At 42.2% G+C, this 19,004-nt stretch overlaps 1 protein-coding gene across 2 annotated transcripts in view; it reads right to left on the bottom strand.

Annotated features, from left to right (window-relative positions):
* BTBD1 (BTB domain containing 1) overlaps positions 1-19,004 on the bottom strand; it is a 189,972-nt gene that overhangs the window by 31,960 nt on the left and 139,008 nt on the right. For both annotated transcript variants that reach the window (XM_069624985.1, XM_069624986.1), the window contains exons 6-7: positions 8,362-8,449; positions 3,511-3,657 (exon numbers count right to left, since the gene is read on the bottom strand). In XM_069624985.1, coding sequence (XP_069481086.1) covers positions 3,511-3,657; positions 8,362-8,449 — 235 coding nt within the window. The remainder of the gene's footprint in view (positions 1-3,510; positions 3,658-8,361; positions 8,450-19,004) is intronic.

Consider the following 19,004-nt stretch of genomic DNA (forward strand, 5'->3'; position numbering starts at 1 on the left):
TGCCTGTCGATTTGAAAACTGGGTTAGGACAGCAGCGGTCACTTAAGCAGACTTCTCCGGTCGCTGGAAGGAAGTACAGGAGCCTCTGGTCGTCTTCTTCCGATCTTCAGGTCCAGTGGTCGACTGTGCACCAGGAATTCAGTCTTATCTAGGAACCCAATCAGAACTCATTCGCCATTTAAACTTTGGGGGATGGCGGTCCTTTCAGGACAGCCAGCCTCCCAGTTGGAACTGGTTCCAGGCAGGCATGGCAGAAGACAAAGACCAGAAGAGTTTCAGGATCCTCGCCTGCTTCCTGTCCTCACAGGCCCCCAGCGAGCTTCACAAAGGATTCCCGCCAAAGACAAAAGTCAACCAGGACCTCACCCATCCAGCGTGGCAGAAGGGGCCGCTTCCTCCCTTGGACTGGTCGGCATGTCGGTCCTATGGTGACCTGTAACCTTCCTGGGCTGGAAACCACCAATACTCTCATTGCAAGTTATCGTCTTGCCACAAATAAAATTCTCCTGAAACTTGGTGGACTTCTTAAGGGACCTCCAGAGGCAGGATTCCACTCCTCAGTCCCCTCAGAGTGCAGGGTCGAGCAAGCGAGGTGAATCGAACGCGCAGTAACTGTTCTTCATTGCATTCTGTGAAAAAGCACCAAAACCACAGATCTGCATTGGAGAATGAATAATCCTTTGCTTGGGGAGGGCACCCTCTATCGACTGCTGCTGTAGCATCCCTTCAAGAGATCCTCTTTTCGTCACCACTATCGAGGAACATAGACAAAAAAAGTCCAGCAAAATGTGCTGAGGGTCTCACAGGTGAAGGAGCTTTGGCATAAAAATGTAAGATCTACCCAACAGGCCCTTAGCCTCAGTACCTAAAACCTGAGACTACGCTGGAAAATGTCCCATAAATAGAAATGATCCACCTTTCTAACCTTGTAATTAGCACCCAGGGATTTAGAAACTGCTGGGTCGTCATGCAGTTTAACCCAGTGACTGGAAACCTGCTCAATCACTGAGCTTTTCACAGCAAACAGGGGATTTGCATGGCACCCCTGTTTCGGATTTCCCCAACGGAAGATGTTCTGAACCTTTTACTACCTTACAAATGGGTAACTAATTAAATATGTCTGGCGACAGTTGGCTCCACATCATTTGTCCGTTAAAGCTTTTGGCTTTTTAGGGGTTGGCTCGGAGGAGGGTACCCCTTTAGCATGATGCACCAAGGGACCAGAGGAGTCAGAGGCTCTTTTGATCCTTGTTCCGCTGAAGCAAAGCTTCAAGAAATTATTCAGACTATGTTTTGGTTAAAGTCTGAGAAACATTTTGTGCCAGGTTTGAAGGTTTTGCAAGAGATGGTTTGTCTTCAGATTTAATGGTTATGTATAGTAACCTACTGTCACAAAGATATGCCCTAAACACATGGATTTATATTGCAAACCTTAAATATCAGTGGCAGCTAACCCCCATATGACCTTGAAATCTATCAGCTAGCCACTTAACAGAAAAATGTTCCAGACAGATCAAATTGGTAGTCCTGACACTAGCGTCCACGATTGGGCATCAGCTATACACATGGACATGCTAATGAAACATTTCAATCTTGAAAGGAACAACTCAATCTCATCTTCAAGATGTTGGTGGCCTCGTGACTAGAAAATATGCTACGATGGGCTACCAAAAAACATATCTCCACTAAATGGTGCATGGAAAAGATACATACCTTGCATTCAATAGCCTCCAATCTTACTTTTGAAGTCTGGAAACGCGCCTCAATTTAAAGATCTCAGCTGTGGTAATAAGATTCTGGTTCTGAATGCCTGCCTACATACAAAAGGGTTCTGACTGAACGTCTTGTGAAACGCTATAGCATTACAGAGAACCTGCCTATGTCACAGAGAGCGGACAGAGTAAAAGTTGAGTTTTATTTTGATCACACAAAGTAGGGATTAGGTTTGACTGAGCATGGGGCAGGGGGGTAGTACCAGGCACCAGGTTTTTATTCAGATGGGGGCAGGGGTGAAGGGGATGGGAGGCGGCGGTCGGGCAACATACAGGTGATTGGACCACCTATGCTCTTTGGTTCTTATTCAGGCCCCTGCTCACCCACTTCAGGAACATTCTATTTCACTAGGGTATGAAGGACTTCAGTCATTCCCTTTCTCTCTGGGTTTACTTTTCTCTGTGAAGCCTTTACCTCCCCTCCTCCTGATCTTGGTCTGCCATGTTCTCCCTCTCTTGCTTTCCCCAATCATTCCTTGCCCTAGTCCTTCTCCTGGCTGCTCTCCTCCTTCCTCTGATGTTCTTCATTCTTCTTTTCTCAGATAGTCCTCCTCTATAATTTTCCTCTAGGAGCCTGTCTGCTTCAGCTCCTCCTTACCATCCAAGTTCCTTCTTTCTCCTCGACCTCCGCTTTGCTCCTGCCTTCACCTACTCAGTCTTCTCTCCCTTTCTTTTCTACCTCTTGACCATCTCCGATTTGTTCCCGCTCCTCAATTTCCCAACTGTTTCTCCACCCCCTCTTCACTCTTGCTCTCACATCCACCTACATCACATTCTAATTTGTACTGTCTTGCACCTCCAATACCCAACTTTCCCACCTCCCTGCTGTTGTTTTTGACAATAAATCTAGAATCAATGACGCCATGCTGTTTGAATTAAAGATTAGTTGAGAGCGGGTTTAGTGATGGTCTAAAACTCAGCTAAACTATAATTTCTCCACATTGTCAGAGTTGCGGAGCAGACCACCCAGTTGCTCCATATGTCAAGGTTACAAAGCATATGCCTTCCATGTTGGAATAATCTGCCTGCATCTCCTAACCGTTCGGTTGCTAAAGAAAACTACCAAACCTTCAATCAGAAGTAGTTGTGGGATCAAGGGCAGTATTCTCAAGCAGTGCTCACAAACACGTGCCATTCTAACAAACAGTATTCAATGTGCCTACCATGTGGTTTGTAGCCTTCAGCAGAAGAAATCCCGAGTGGCCTGTCATCATTCCACTTTCCCCTTATAACATCTTGTGTTCTCGGTGCAGTAGTGGATTTGGAACAGAGGAGGCTCACGATGCAGGCGAGGTGACCACTCATACCGCCTCCAAGGACTTCATTAAGGCAAGGGGGTAGGGTAGGAATGCATTATGGGGACAGGATGGGGTAGGGTCATTCCACTTACATCCTCTAGCTTCCTTCTTTTGACGGTTTCACAGCCGACAAGGCTGGAATCGTGGATGCAAACCTTGAGAGCCACCAGTGCTCTAGAATTGTATAGGGCAGTTCCTAGATCTTAGTCTAAGGATTTCTTCTTGGTGGTTTATTTTTTATTTCAGTTCCTTTATATTAGTAGACAAACTAAAGATATGAATCTTGTGTGTTCAGTGATCAAGCGAGGCATTGCAGATTTACAGTTTATGAATCCGGAGTGGAACCCTCCTGGAGAAATTTAATACAACAGCTAAGAGAAAAGTCAAACATAAAACGAACAAAAAGCAAATAAACAAAGCGTATTTTCTTATATTCTTACTTTAAGAGTTGCACATGCTGTATAGCAGATGTTCGGTAAAATCTCTATAGCTTCTTTGAACATCACTCGAAAAGTGCTAGCTGTTCCATCACAGCTAAATCCAGTATCGTTCTGTCCCAGCGTTTGGTTCTTTTCATATTCAATTATCTGCATTTGGTGAAATTGCATGTTAGAAATTGAACACCATTAGGACATTTTCAATCAAATATTTTTATATTGAAATATGTTCCTTCTCCTACATTTTCCATGTGCAGTAATGACTGTTTACTTGCAACAGATTGTTCATAATCCTCTGCAGATCACTGCCGCTATTAGAGTAACGTTTACAATTAATATTCATTAATAATAGGTATTTAGTTTGGTTGAAAATCTTATTTCGCCAATGACATAAAAATTGTACGAGTTTAAAACAAGATAAAATGTACACGGTACATCTTAAAAACTAGAAAACTCATACACAAGAATTTACATTTTTTCCTCGAACTAGACAATTTTCATCCCTGGTTATTTTCAGCAACCTTTAGGCGCAACAGTCCTCTTATGCCACTGAACAAATAATGGTCTTATATATTGTCTTACGGAGATATAGAAGGACCGATACAAATAAAGTGCATAACATCTTCAACCAAGGTGGTACAGATGGACATTTATGTAGAGAATCTTTATTCCATTGTGCAACAAGGCAATGAAGCAGAAGAACTCCTAATCTAAACTTTTATCAGAGTCTTCTCAATCCTTTTACAAGGGATATTGTTTCCAATAAAAAAAGGACAACTGTTTAAACTCTAAAACTTCCAGCACCACCTTCCCCCTCGCCCCCAACAATAGTTTGCATATCTCATTGAAAAACCATTTATCATATGCCTCCCTCAAAACAAGTTTGCAATTATGACCCAACCAAAGAGGATCATTCCACAGATGGGGAAGATCCAATAATAGGGCCATCATTTTGATAAACTGTAACCGTGGAAGACCCGTTAAACCGTTCAGCAACAGCAGGTCGCTCGTATGCAATATAGTAGGTATTTATTGTTGAGGTTTCAAATGCATTCGTTGCAAGACAGAGCTGCTTTGTAGCGCCCCAAGAGCACAAACACATAGGGCAGGGACAGAGAGAAGTCTGATCATTTACACCTTTGCAACATTCCAGATAAGCAGAGCGATAATGGTGGGGCAAAATCCAGGTTACCAGACAAAACATGTTGCAATATTACAGTACAAGAACGTGTCAATGAGGTGCAAAGGTTCAAATATTTTTCAGTGAAAAAGGTTATTGGACTAGTGAAGGAAGTTGTTCAGGCTTTAGGGATCACAGTACTTGATAATTATTGAACAGTGGGCCATAAAATGTTACTGTAAATATGTGTGGTGTTCCAGAAAGGTTATTCCAAAGATTCTGTGCTGGCTGTAATCAACCAACCACCAAATGCCTTAATTTATGACAATCTAGGGATGAGTCTTGGAATTCAGGTTTCTATACAGTTTGGTTGTGCAGGATCAGTTCCTTTCTAATAGGTTCTTGGTTCTCCCTCATCAACCATGTTTGTATAGAAAGACTGAACGTGCCACCAACTGCTCTTAAGTTATAGTTCTGAGCCTGCCACATTCACCTAATGAGATCAATGTGGGCTCTGCAGCATGTAATGCTTGGTAGGGGTGGGTCAGTACACAATCCTTGGATTCGCTATTTACATCGCTCATACCTGTAATACATATGTCTGGTGTAAATATTACTTTTGACAAACTGTGCATTGACACCATGATAAAACAGCATGTGCATTCACTTGGTGACTTATACTGCAATGCTCACTTCATCTCTTTGGAGAAGTTCAAAGCGATGGCGATGGAGGCAGCATCTGCCCTGGGCATTTTCTTTAATTTTACGATGCAAACTGTGTCTATGGATATGTTCCCCCAATTTCCACAACTACTACCTACTTTTCTTGCATTATATGACGATATGATTGAGTCAATGGATGAGGGTCAATTGGATTTCCAAATAGATTCTAAAATCATTAAGAGGGAAAACCTAGACGTTGGACAGATCCAGGGCTAACTGGGAAAAGGATTTACAGGTGCAATTTAATGATATCCACTGGTCTTAAATATTTTTTCAAACTTAGTTTTCCTCTTAATTCAAGCTACGGCATTTGACATTTGTTCATCAATATAACTGCAGACTTGCCTCCTTCCACAACCTAAACCCTGAACACATGGCAGATGTTCTTATGAACATGCAGGTTATCATCATCCAGCTTGGGAGTGCTCTGCAGTGGCTAGATTTTGACTGTAGATTTTGAGCGCTATCCTTAATGTTAAAAATCTTCCTTCCTCAATAGTTCAATTTTAGAATTGTCCATTTTACTTTAAATACGGCAGCACAGTGTGCGGTTGAGGGGGGGTGACAGCCCCCAGAGGACCCTGTTATTCCTCAACTCCACACCCACTACTAAAAGCACACCATCCCCTTTCCCAAACTTAGTATCTGTACTTTAACCAAAATTATATATTGTAGGTGAAGTTGACAATGAATATTCTGTTTTGAAAAAAGGGTGTGGTGAATAACCTCCAATGAAATCACTTGGTCCTGGTTGGCCTTCTCAGTAGAGATATTTCAAGATGTACCTGGAGACTTGCTGGATTACATCTCTGAGGGTTGCTAAAGCTTGCATGAGTGGTGCTCCCCTGCCTTTTCAGGGCAGGTTGGAGAATGTGGCCCGTTGTCATGATCAAGAGGAGTCCCATCAAGTGACATGTGCAGCTTCTAAGCTGAGAGACACATGGATTCCATATTGGAATTACTTAATGTCTGGGGACAATGTCGGGCCAGTCTCCCATTTGGTGCAAGAGCTCTACCCAGAATTTTTAGGGCAAGCTATGTGTGCACTGAGGTTTACTTCCCTAGGTCGTGCCTCTTCCTCTTAAGATTGCATATATTCCCCTGGCACGTGCTTATTGTATTTGTATTATGGATAAGAAGATACTGACATTTTGATTCCAAAACACTATATACTTTATGAATCCTGGTGACCTGAATATGTAGATCTTGGTTTGTTTTTCTCATTTGTGGATGTAATTTAAAAAAATGCTATTAAAAAAATGCTAATTAAGAAAATTAAACCATTTGTCCCCATTGGTCGCTTCAGAACAGGGGTGCAGCCACTGGTGGGGTACCATATTGAAGTAACACAGCACTCCCGGAACTCTCAACATGTGCTCTCCATCCCCGAAGGTCAATACTGCATACAGCTGGACGGTTGGTTGTGACAAGGGGAAATGTAATCTTATTTTCCAGATCTTTGCAGATGTGCATTGGTCACCCTTAGCAGCTCAAATCTAATGAAGTTCAGATGTGTAGATTAAAAGGCCTCGTTAAACATCTTCCTTATTTAGCAAATAGAGTGTAGATCACAAGGAGGCGCAGGATCAACAAGGAGCAAAGATCTTTTACAAGCGGACATACCTAAAGCCCAGAAATACTGCACATTCAAGCAATTTTTTTCAGTGGCTATGCCAGGATTTGGGATTTCTCTTCCAGTCAAATTGCCGCTGGGACCTGCTCTATTGTGGTAAGCGAAGAAACATGAGACCGTCTGTATTCCTGCACTTGAGTAAGCAATGGTCAGTTCTTGGGGTTGGAGTGGAGGGTTTATGCCATGTTTGAGGAAAATGTATTGTTTAGTTGTTAGTTTGCAGATGTACTGTGCTAGGCTGCCTCAGTGCCATGTTCAAGCATGCTCAAATAAAAACAGTGCAAGGTAGAAAATCCCTTTTGCCAATGTTTCCCCAAGTCCCCCAAACATTTTGCCTATTTTTGTGATATTCTGGATTATTTTCCCACAGTGAGTCGCGCCTACATTTCACTAAGGACACTTTTTTTAAATAATCTTGTGGCCCTTTAGGGGCACTACTAAAGGAGTGGGGTACTGCCAGAGTGAACACGTGCCTCCATAAATCAGTAACCTAGAGTATTGTACTGGTTTTGTTTGGTGGTTGCACAAATTGTAGCAATTTTGGCTCATAAGAGCATCTCATGTTATTGTAAATATAGTAGCAAGGCAGTGGTACTTTGCGGCCCCCACAGGAATAAGTGACTGCCCAGGAAGAACCATGTAGAGTCATTTTCTGAAGGGGTCCCCAACCAAGAATCCGTGCATGGTCGTGGTTGGTGGCAGCGCATGCATGGTCAGGGTTGGTGGCAGCGCATGCATGGTCAGGGTTGGTGGCAGCGCATGCATATTGGGTGGGTGTGGATTGTTTGGGTGGGCGTGGTGGTGTTGCGATTGAGAAGGTCTCTAAAACAAACAGTCAAGAGTAGAGCTTAAGAAACAACCCACATGTCTACCACAGTGGGCTATTCATGCACCCTCAGTGAAGCCAAAAGTAAAAACAGCTACCGCCACACTACACCATAACAAACTTTAAGGGCCATCGGTGGGCTCCAGGAAAGGAAACCATCTCTCACAAGGAATAACAATCCCTCATTTCTCACTATACTCCTAATCAGACAAATAAAACCACATCATCTGGGACAGAGTAGAAGTCATTTCAACTAAGAGTGCAAGGAGTCTCTTGGACTCCCGCTTAACTCTGGAAAGCAGCACCATTATAAAAATACAGACTCCAGTACCAGCAAACCAGGAGAAATGCTTTAAAAAGTATGCATCCCAAATTATATTGTGGTCTGTCATGCAGTGAGGCAATGGGTTGAATCCAGTCATATCAAGTTATGGACTTCAAATATTGATGCAGGATACCACAAACTAATTAACAGGATCCACAGGCTTTAAACTGTAAGCACATGAAAACATCGCAATACCAATGGAAAAACAGATTAGGAACTGCACTTGCCTGAATATTAACTTGATAATCAGTTGGGCCATGGATCGAGCCATACAGTCCAAATCCAACAATGGATATTCTTTTATTAACTGTAAATCTTTAAGAATAAGACAGAACAACAAATATTTAGCATTTTTAAAAAAAGAAAAAAGGAAGTAAACACCATCTCAAAACCTTAAATGCCATAGGTTTGAGCTTGTAACATTCAAATGCACACAATGACTGAAAAAATAAATTGGTTACTTACCTGTCACAGCAGTTTTCCAGAGTGTATGCCTTTTCTTGAGTAAAATACTTTGTTGGAAATATCTCTACATTAGGCTTGAAACCCTGGAGAAGTTTGAAATAACAGTATTACTAATAATGTATCCGTCAGTGGGCCTTTTCCCCCCCAGCAGCCGTCACTTGGTGCAAACATCAAGCCCCTACAATCCCATCCGTTTTGCTGTTACCATCTTAGATTAGCGAAACCTAGAAAGAATCACCAGTTTGGACATTCAAAAACTGGCACAAAGCCCAGACATTGGGACAATATCACCGATTGTGCTTATGGCTTGTTGCAACAGGTCAATGTTAATAAACCAAAAAGGTGGGTCTTCATTATCATTCTGTGAATTGTATTTAAAGCTCTATTGTATTGAAAACTCCAAATATTTTGAATTTTCCAAAATTAATTCTTCATATGACTTCTATAATTTGTTAGAAATATTTAAATTGGCAACCGTTTGAATGAAAACTATCTATATTTAGCTTGTCACCAGCACCATTCTCTACGTAACCGATTAGCTGAACAGAACTTATTGGTACTCTTAGTCTCAATGCGATTAGGATCAATTCCTCTCAAGGAGCAGAAGATGTCTGCATTTTTTAAATCCATTACAATATTTTAACGGAATAAAGCAGTGACCGAGATTACCCCGGCCCCCTCAAAACATGCAAAATCTGTTTTTGATTAGATATTTAGATCGACATGGATTTCCAAACCTGTGTCAAAAAATAACAAAATCAGAGATAGCCACTCCCTGAAGAGAAACCCATTCACTCTTTATACTGTGGACACGTGGGCCCCTCAATTCACCGTTTGGGTATGGATCCTGCAACATCTGAAACCGACATCTTCTGGGGTAGAAAGAGTGCTTAGGGATGCAGAGGAAAGGTCACACGAATCAGGATTCTTTGTATGTGCTGTTGTGGGTACTTTATACTGCTAGAAAACTTCAGGAGCCCTTAAGTCCAAAGCCCCTGCAGATAATGCAAAGGATATGGCGGATGGTCAGGGTGTAGTTGAATATAGGTGTAAGTGGGTTCCTGAAATAAGGTTTGTATTTAGAGGTCTGCAAGTCCGTGAAATTGGTCACTGGCAAACACACCATGATCGGGAGGTAAGCAGAGATAAAGTCAAAAGAGCAAGCCTTTTGTAAATGACCAGATCCGTTATTAGAACTGTTCAGATGGAAAGACTCAATGAAGTTACAAAAGCGAGAAGTACTTGCAGCAGGAGCCAGAAAAGTATATACGATAACTAATACAGGGCTGACAAATTTGCTCAATAGGAACGATCAACACACCTATTGATGTGCATGTCTAACCCAAGTAGCTAGCTTAACAAGGACTATAGTTAACACTAACATACCACTTGATTTCCACAGTGCAGGTGCAAATAAGGGAGAGAGTGGTACCAGTGGCCCAGTTTCAGCAGAGACTAAAAAAAAAACCAGACTGTCAGAAATGTGTGGCTCCTAATTTACAAATTTAGGAAAACCGTTAATACGAAAGATCACTTCTAGAAAACACAGTTCTGGTGCTAGAGGCAATCAGTCACAGGAGGGAGCAAGGGGATGTACACCAGTCATAGGAAACGCGAGAATAAGGAAAAGTGACTTATTTGCAATCCTAATATTCCATCATGGCCATCTCCATTGATTTTATAAAACAATCTTTGTGTTCTGGGAACCTGCATATAAGCAGAGAGAAACACCTTATTTTATTAAACATTAAATACAATATGGAGTTAAATCACCCCCGTTCCAAGGGCTGGAACGGGGTAAGGGCCCGGCAGCTCAAGTTACCGGCTCCACTATCTCACAAGATGTCTGGGTGCTCATCTGTCAAAACGGCTGGAATTGCTTGCTCATCACTGAAGGTCCCATGATGCAGATCATTACTTGACATGCTAGGAGCAGGCAGCACCTTGCTCCCCTAGTTTCGTTTTCTGCCTTCTTCATTAATGCTTGCCGAAGTGCTTCCTGATTTTCCTTTTCCAGGTGTCTTATGGGAGATTCCTCCCAGTCTGTACTCTGGTGCAACTGTTTCCTTACAGCAGCAAAACCACTCCTCTGAAAGGAAGTCTAGTCTGATTTCAGTGATGGTTGTACATGAGCATGATCTGCTAATGCAGATGGGTTTCTGCCCTCCTCCATTTCAAAAGCCTCTAGCAGCCACATCTTATTAGTGCAGGTGCTAATGGATTGGGAGGTGCGGGTAGGTGCAATGGGATGGTAGCTGGAGCCGGGAAGGGCTGCACGGCAGGACTTGGGGGCATACTGCCAAGCAGACGACTAGAGAACCGGCTTGCATCAGTGACTACTGCTTGCTTGTTCACAAACATGACTGGCTGTACACACACTCCAGTGTGCTAATGTTATGTTTGCAAGCAAAGGAAGGTCTTAGTAGGATACAGTTTGTTTAGTGTCTCTAAAGGTTCTTTGATCACAAATGGAAAAAAGTCTGTCTGCTGTAGGGTGTGAAGGCAGATGCATTGATTTTTATGGTGGAATATTGGAAGCTAAAGATTATATGGGAATATAGTTTGTTCTCTCCAGCATATGGATCTCCAACTCTCCAAGCACCAAAGGTAGAACCACTTCCACTGCCAATATATTGTAGGCTATATCATATGCTTTTGTTGCCTCCTTCAAGACTGCCATCCCACTCTTCTTTAACACCAATAGAAAGTGCTTTATTAAACCAAAAAGACTGGCTAAGCAAGAAATACATGGCCCAATTGCTAAACTGGAGATACTGGAACATGTTATCTATTATAATCCAAGATGTCGCATGTAACCAAAACTGCATTTATGAGCATATCCCTTTTGTGCTCAGCATCCAACTTTAAGTGCAAAAAAATGAAAGTGCTTACACCAGTATAATAGGCCATTTAAAAATAAAAGCTTGGAATGAAGTGGGCAATGATGTTGCTTAGCACTGAAGTTGCTAACTTTACAACAAGGAACTCCATGTTCTAATCGTAGCTGGGCTACTAGCCCAAACCAGTATCTGTGATTAGAGAGCTTTATAAAACAATCCCAACATTGACAGCAATATTACACCAAGAAGACTGGTGCAGGAGTGCCAGTTAGTGGCACAAAATATACACTGTGGAATTAAAGTCTATATAATCATGGGCGTCATTTCAGCACAGTAGTCACTAACCCCTATGCTGCTGCAGGGTGTGAAACTGCCGAAGCTGGAACTATTTAGCGTCTGTTTGTAGCCTTGAAGAGCCAGGTTAGCTTGACACCAACCATCATAAGCTAAGTTTGGCTCCCCAGGCCAATTGGTGCCTCAAACATTAACTCTGTTTTGGAACGCGAGTAAAAATGAGCATAAGGAAAATTCTACAAGGCATTGAACACAGTACGCAGTATTTATTAATGACAAAAAGTGCTAGTTCTCATCTCATGTGGAAGCTAGATTCATGGCATGCTATGTTCTAGCTTCTCGTGCCCTAGACGTGGGTTCTGCTTCATGAATGAGTAACACCCAAGAGCTTCTTTTAGATCCTGCTTGTCAAATCTTTATTTTGTTCCCTTCTGCTGTTTGTGGCCGCTGTAAACTGCTTTGCTACAAAATTATCTTAGAAATCAGAGGACAGCATAGAGGCAAACCGCGGGTCTTGGAAGAAAGACCACGCAGAGCAACAGAGGTTTGAATCCCGGATATGCGCTTACAAACCAAACTCATAGTATTAGGCAAGCTATAAAAAAAACTAATGAAATAAAATACAATCCAACTACTGAGCCATAGAACATTAGGTTATGCACATTATCCAACTCCGGTTAATAGCATGCTGCAGACTCAGGTTTACAATAAATCGTGTTTACAAGCACACACGGTCCCCATCACCTGAGTTAAGCATAGTTCTAAGTCCCTCTTTGTGAAGGCAAAGGACGAGCAATGCATGTCTGTAACTACTATGATTGTCAAATAATGCCAATTTGAGTTTTCACCTTATCTGAATAGAAGTGATCTTGGGCAAATATTGCTTCAATGTTCTGATCTGACAAATGTGAGAACACTTGGAAACAAACACCAATATGAAATCCTACATGCCATCAAAGCACATGGAAATGACCAGAGGGAAGAGCTGTGGTGTAGTGGCACACCTCGGATTTCGGAACCAGTATATCTGAATCCTATCCTCAGCTTCCCTACATGACAAACCGTTTGATATCACACAGATGCCCATTTCTGTATTTTTCAGTCTCCTTATCAGTGACGTATGTTTGCAACATAAAACCAAATGGCTTCAGTGCACATTAATGGGCACTTAACATATCTAGGTTTTAAATTTGTTAGAGTATCATAGGCATGGGCACTAGAATAGTGAATCAAAATGCGTTGGGCACAATATTAGACACTTTACAAAAATAGAATCAGGATTGTATCCCTGCTACATCTGCCAGGGTTGGGAGAGGCAGTGCCCGACCAACCTCAAGGGTGGTCAAGCATAGTAAAACAGCATACACTACACACAATTGTGCTGGGTCTTCAATTAAGAGTGAACAAAGTACTTATTCTTCTTGACCTCTCTGCGGTCTTTGATACAGTCGATCAACCACTTCTTCAGTGTCTCCTCGAAGCGGGAATATCGGCACTCCTTTAAAATGGTTCTCATCCTCTTTAATTGAATCATACCTAGACTGTTTTTGTACAACCTTTCATGTTTTCTCCTGTGGTTTTGGATTGTGGAGTTCTGCAGGGGTCGGCTCTTCCGCCTCTCTTGTTCAACAATATATGTTGGCCCTAGCGAAACTGATCATCAGTCACAGCATTTGCTTTTTTTGAATGCCGATCACCCCCAAATTTTATTTTGCCTTAATGACTCACACACGGATCCTCCACATAAGCTTAAACATTGTCTCCTGCCAGTTTCTGAATGATGTCTACTAATTGGCTGAAGCTTAACGGCGATAAGACAGAGATACTATTGATCGGCTCTGCCTGTGCCACCTCCTCTTGGTCTTCTGATTACTGGCCTTCCTGCCTCGGCCCGTGACCCTGAACCTGTTACGACAGTCTGCCCAAGTTTCGGCCATCTGGCAAAAGTTTAGGTTTGCTAAACTTAATATTTTTTTAAAAAGTTCTCCCCTTTCTCCCACCTTAATCAAGATCTAAAATTGCCACAGCATCCATTGTCTACTGCAATGGAATCTATTTAGGCCAGCCCGAATTTTTGATTCAGCGGTTGCAAACTACAGAATTTAGCAGCTCGTCTGGCCTTGAAGGCCCCTAGGTTGGCTCATTCGCAGGCACTCCTGCGTCAACTTCATTGGCTTCCTGTACAAAGCCATGTTCAATGTAAGGTTCTTTGCCTTGTGTATTGAGCAACTCAAAGAGGGGAATTTTTACAATCCAAATTGATTCTGTGCCAGCCTTGCCGGGCTCTCCGGTCGGCTAATTTCTTTGCTATGCATCCCACGAGTAGAGCTCGGGCCGGGGGACGTTCTTTTTCTGTGCTTGCTCCAACTTTATGGAATGCTGTCCCGGTTGAGATTAGGTCTATTCCCCATTTTCTCTCCTCGCAAGCAGTTGAAAACATTTCTGTTTTGAGTACTACATGTTAGCTTTATCCTCTTGCTCCTCTGTCAGCGCCTTGATGCCATTACCGGTCTTTGTTTGCGCGTTATTAAATTCCTTTAAATTACATGCTACTGTAATCTACAAAATAGTTTTTAAAAATCATTAGAAAAATATTGTTGCAGAAAACCACAAATGTTACAACAGACACGTGTTTCAACCCTTCCAGGGTCTTTTTCAAGGCCTGATCTTTATTGTGTTGTACCAGGATATAATCATTGGAATAAATTAAGCCATATGGATAATCATTGTAATTGTGAAAGAACTCGAATTTAAGATCTCAGTAAGTGTGATAGTAAGTGTGATAGTATTCATATCCTCAGTGGGTATTTTTGTCAGGAACGCCAAAAGGCTTGCACTGAACAGGCCAAACACTGCCGGTTCCTAGAATGCCATTTCCTTAATATGGCCAAAATTACACACCGAGTATATGAATACCATCACACTTCCTGAGATGGAAAAATTGGGAGTTCTGTCTTAGCAGGTACTGCAGATCTTTATGGCCATAATAATCCCACTATGATTATCCATACGGCTTAATTTATTCCAATCATTAAATCCTGGTACAACACATTAAAGATCAGGCCTTGAAAAAGACCCTGGAAGGGTTGAAACACATCTCGGCTGTAATATTTGTGATAGTGGACCAATATTTTACTCATGACTATTTTAATAGCTATTTTAAATATGACAGCGGATTACTCAAGAGCCAGTGCGATTGTGTCTAGGGTATGCAGTTTTAAATGTGTTAGGGTAAGACAGTCAACATGGATAAGTGTACAACAAGCCCACCAATTATAACTTGTACAAACTAGACTGCCCGTCTTTTTTACCATTTAATTAAACCCATGTGACATGAGTGTGCTCGGCATGCACTCAGTTGAGCAATATAAATCTAAATGCTAACCCGCAGCAAACATTTTCCAACATGTTAAGTATCCCGCAAACTTTGCACCCTGGATGGGGCATCTTTTACATACTGGAGGAACCAGGAGTTAGTGCACCACAGAGTTAGATCCCGCTTACTTGGGATGCTGGATGCACAAGAGTGCCTTTAAGCTCCTGCTCAATTCTTTATTTCAGTCCATGCACAAGATATGTTACGGTTGCAACTAAAATGGTCAACCTATTGTGCTGTGTTTCATTGTGTATTTTGCCATTTAGGGCATGTTAATTCTTGTTGCTATTAATATGTTAGTCAATAGCTGTTCGGGAGATTTTTCATTTTTATGCCAAATCCCTCTACCTGCGAGACCACCAGCCCTTTTTGCTGGACTCCTGGGACTCTGTTCTTCTGAATGTGTGAGACCCAGTTTCCCACAAATTCTGCTGCTCAGAACATGGGAAATTCACTATGTTTTTACTTTACCGAGTTATGCTTTCCTCCAATTTTTTCTAAGGCATCTGTAAATTTACTTTTGCAGCACATAGCACCTTTTGTGCAGTGTTGCTGGGAGTCCCTTGCACTTTCATTTTTATGCTCTTATTTTCCTTGTGTTCCCAAGGATCGAGGGATACTTTTTATCCTTCAGAGCTTTTCTTTTGTGAGATCAACACACACCACCTTATATGGAGTGCTGAGGGGTTACATAGTATCCACTTTCTAACTGCTCCTGTAATAACATTCATGTTACAGTGACAAGCAGACCTGAATGGCTGGTGGCAGTGGACGTGTTCCATCGACTTGTGTGTATTTTTCCTACCCTGGCTGGGTTCACAGCCACGGTAATACACAGAAGGGTCACCATTGACCCAAAATAGTGGCTTTCTTGTTTCACCATTTCTTGGGTGCGTGTCCATTCTTTGTCCTTCTGCCGTCCTGCGTGGGGGTGGTCCTGGTTTGACTTTTGTCTGACGGGAACCCTTTGTGAGGCCTGTGAGATGCCAAAGTGTCTGAAGACAGGAAACGAGGGAGGAGTCTGAAACAATGCCGTTTTTTGTCTTCTCGCATGCCTGCCTGGAACCAACTGCACCTAGGAGGCCACTCCCCAAAGTTTGAATGTTGCAGGACCATTGATTTGGGTGTGTTTCTGGATAAAAGTCGAGAATCCAGAGTCAAAGACAAGTCAACAACTGGAACAGAGGAAACCAAGACGACCAGAGACATCTGCAGCACCGTCCAGCAACCGGTGAAGGCCGCTGAAGTGACTGCTGCTGTCCCGACCCAGTGTTTGAATCGACCAGGCAGCTACGAAGAGGACGTCTTCCTCTCATAGACTGGTGGCCATAATCAGTCCTAAAACAACCTGCAACGTGAGCCATCCTACGACTTGCTGTGAACTTCCTGGGCTGCAAACCGCCAATACCCTGTTACCTGCGACGAACTTGCAGTACATAGTCTTCCCATGAACAAACTCTCCCAGAACTCTGGTGTACTCCTTTTGGATCTCCAAAGACAAGATTCCCCACCTCAAAAGTTCCCGCACCAGAGTGCAGGACCGAGCAAGCGAGAAGAATCGAGCGGACGAGAGGCGCTCTACAGTGGTGTCTGAAAAGGTGCAAAAATACCACAGGCCTGCATTGGAGCACGAGGAATCCTTTGTTGGAAGCCCTCTCAACTGCTGCTGCAAAATTCCTTCCAGAGTCCCTCCTTTCATCACACCGACCATGCAACAGGATACCAGGTCCATTGATGCTGCACCGTGAAGGCATCCAGCTACAACTTCACTCCTCAGGTGCTGTGGGACTCAGGGTATTACTTACCTAGAGACTTTTCTGTCGCTCCTTTGTTGCTGGAGTGCCGATTCTGGTGTTTGCCCATACACAGTTGCCCAGGCATGAAGCTTGTGCACATAAAGCCTTCCTGAGGTCCCAGAACTCCTTTTGACCAACAAACACTAGGTACTTCCTTATACTGAAGAACCCTTTGGAACATTGCCTTTTCCAAAGCTGTGCCTTACCAGTTTTCTCTCCAATCTGACTTTGAATAGCTAGAAAGGGATGGACTGCTAAAACATTAAGGCCTCTGAAAAGTAGTCTTAAAGTACTGTCCTGCTATTGTTGGTGTTAACCATTTTATTCCTCCAAACAGAATATTTTGAGTTGCTATAATAGCGGTTTAAATTGCCTTAATCAATCTTAAGAGTTTAACACTGACTGACTTACTACCTGAATTATTATATTGTTTTTATTGTGTTCATTAGTTTTGAAATAGTACTTACATCCATCAGGTTTTACGTTGTCCTTGTGTATATAAACTACCTCTTTTTATTGAACTACAAGTGTTTAAGTGTTTCATTGGGCCTATGTAGCTCTTTGTAGTACAATTCACATCTCCCTCCCAATGTAAGCCTGGCTGCTCTGCCATACTACTAAAACCTTGAGTAGTACAGACTTGTAATAGCTTGTAATAGAAGTTGGGGGCTACCAAGGGGTTTGTTTTATAAAGTCCTACCATAATTGGACTTTAGAAAAACGTCCCCAACAATAGCAATAGCTGTTGTTGCTCTACAGTCTATTCATGTGCAGGATGATGTTATGAGGTTTTGATGATCACATGGTTTTTACGGTTCAGAAATATCATTGAATTGGCGTCTTCCGATTTCTTTTCCTTTTAGGGGGTCTACATTGGGCTTTTACATACAATGTTCTGCTATGTGTTCTAATCTGCCCTTTTCCCAGATTTTAAAGTGAGCAGTGGATAAACAATAATTTTGTCTTTCTTAGCGAATCCATGATAAAAAAAAGGCATCGTTTTGAAATTTCAGGTCATTATTAGCATGGATTTAAACACGTGGAACTGCATTATAAATAATGTTAAGTACAAACTGTATCACGTGTGTAGTAACCACATCAACTGTTATGCAAGAATTGTGATGAGGTTTCCCTTTACATTGCGCAGGTATTGGTCTTACCGCTCTTGATAAAACGCAGGTTCTCTGTTCGCGGACTGGGCCTTCACTAAATTGCACAGGCGTCCTTGCAAACTATAATATCCACCTGCAAATCATTCAAATTTAAGGAAAAACCCGAGCACCAGAAGCAAAAGAAAACTAAAAAGGTAAAAAGCTTTCAAAAATGCTATCGCAACTTAGCAACAGAAAATGCAATATCTGTGGCTAAAACGATTACATTAACATTTCTTGCGACACACATTTCATAAAAATATTTTAAAGTATGCAAACACATTGAACTCAACTCGGCTTTCCACAAGACTGCCTCCTCACAAACCTATCTGATAATAGCCAACTTTTTTTAATGAGGAATTTGCCAAGAAAGGAAACTTTCTTGGCAAGATTGATAAGCAAGAGGGAGATTCACGTTTTCACCGATACCCACCACACCAGGTTTCTTTTTTTTTGGCCAAAAAAAAGGGGGTGGGGGCTAGGGGTGTGGTCAGATTTCCTGTGAGACTTCCCTAATTATGAAGCTAATCAACAAATAGTTGCCACACAGGGTTTCCTTTGACCCTTAAGTATGCGGTAGCTTTGCACCTGCTGAAGAAGTTATTATCAACACCTCAGAAGGAGCCACTGCTTGCAACTTCTACTAATTGTCACAAATCACAGAAAAAGCAGTCTGAGAGCTACAACAATGCATAGAAGTCAACACATTTGACCCTTTCCAAACTGGGTTTCCTGCAGGAGATTGGAATGGAACGACTCAACTTGCTTTTTTGTGTAAAATCCTAGAACTGTCTGATTACAGAAGACCATCCCGCAGTCTTCTCCATTAAATGTTGACTGCTTTAGATACAGTAGACCCCATTTTTTGTTATCAAGACTAGTCACTATCTGAGCTAGCTGAAAGATAAGTGCTTTAACAACTTCCTGGGCAAGTGGTCTCTGGATCAA

The sequence above is a fragment of the Ambystoma mexicanum genome, chromosome 11 (assembly GCF_040938575.1).
Source record: "Ambystoma mexicanum isolate Mex_15411 chromosome 11, UKY_AmexF1_1, whole genome shotgun sequence".
Classification (NCBI taxonomy): Eukaryota; Metazoa; Chordata; class Amphibia; order Caudata; family Ambystomatidae; genus Ambystoma; species Ambystoma mexicanum.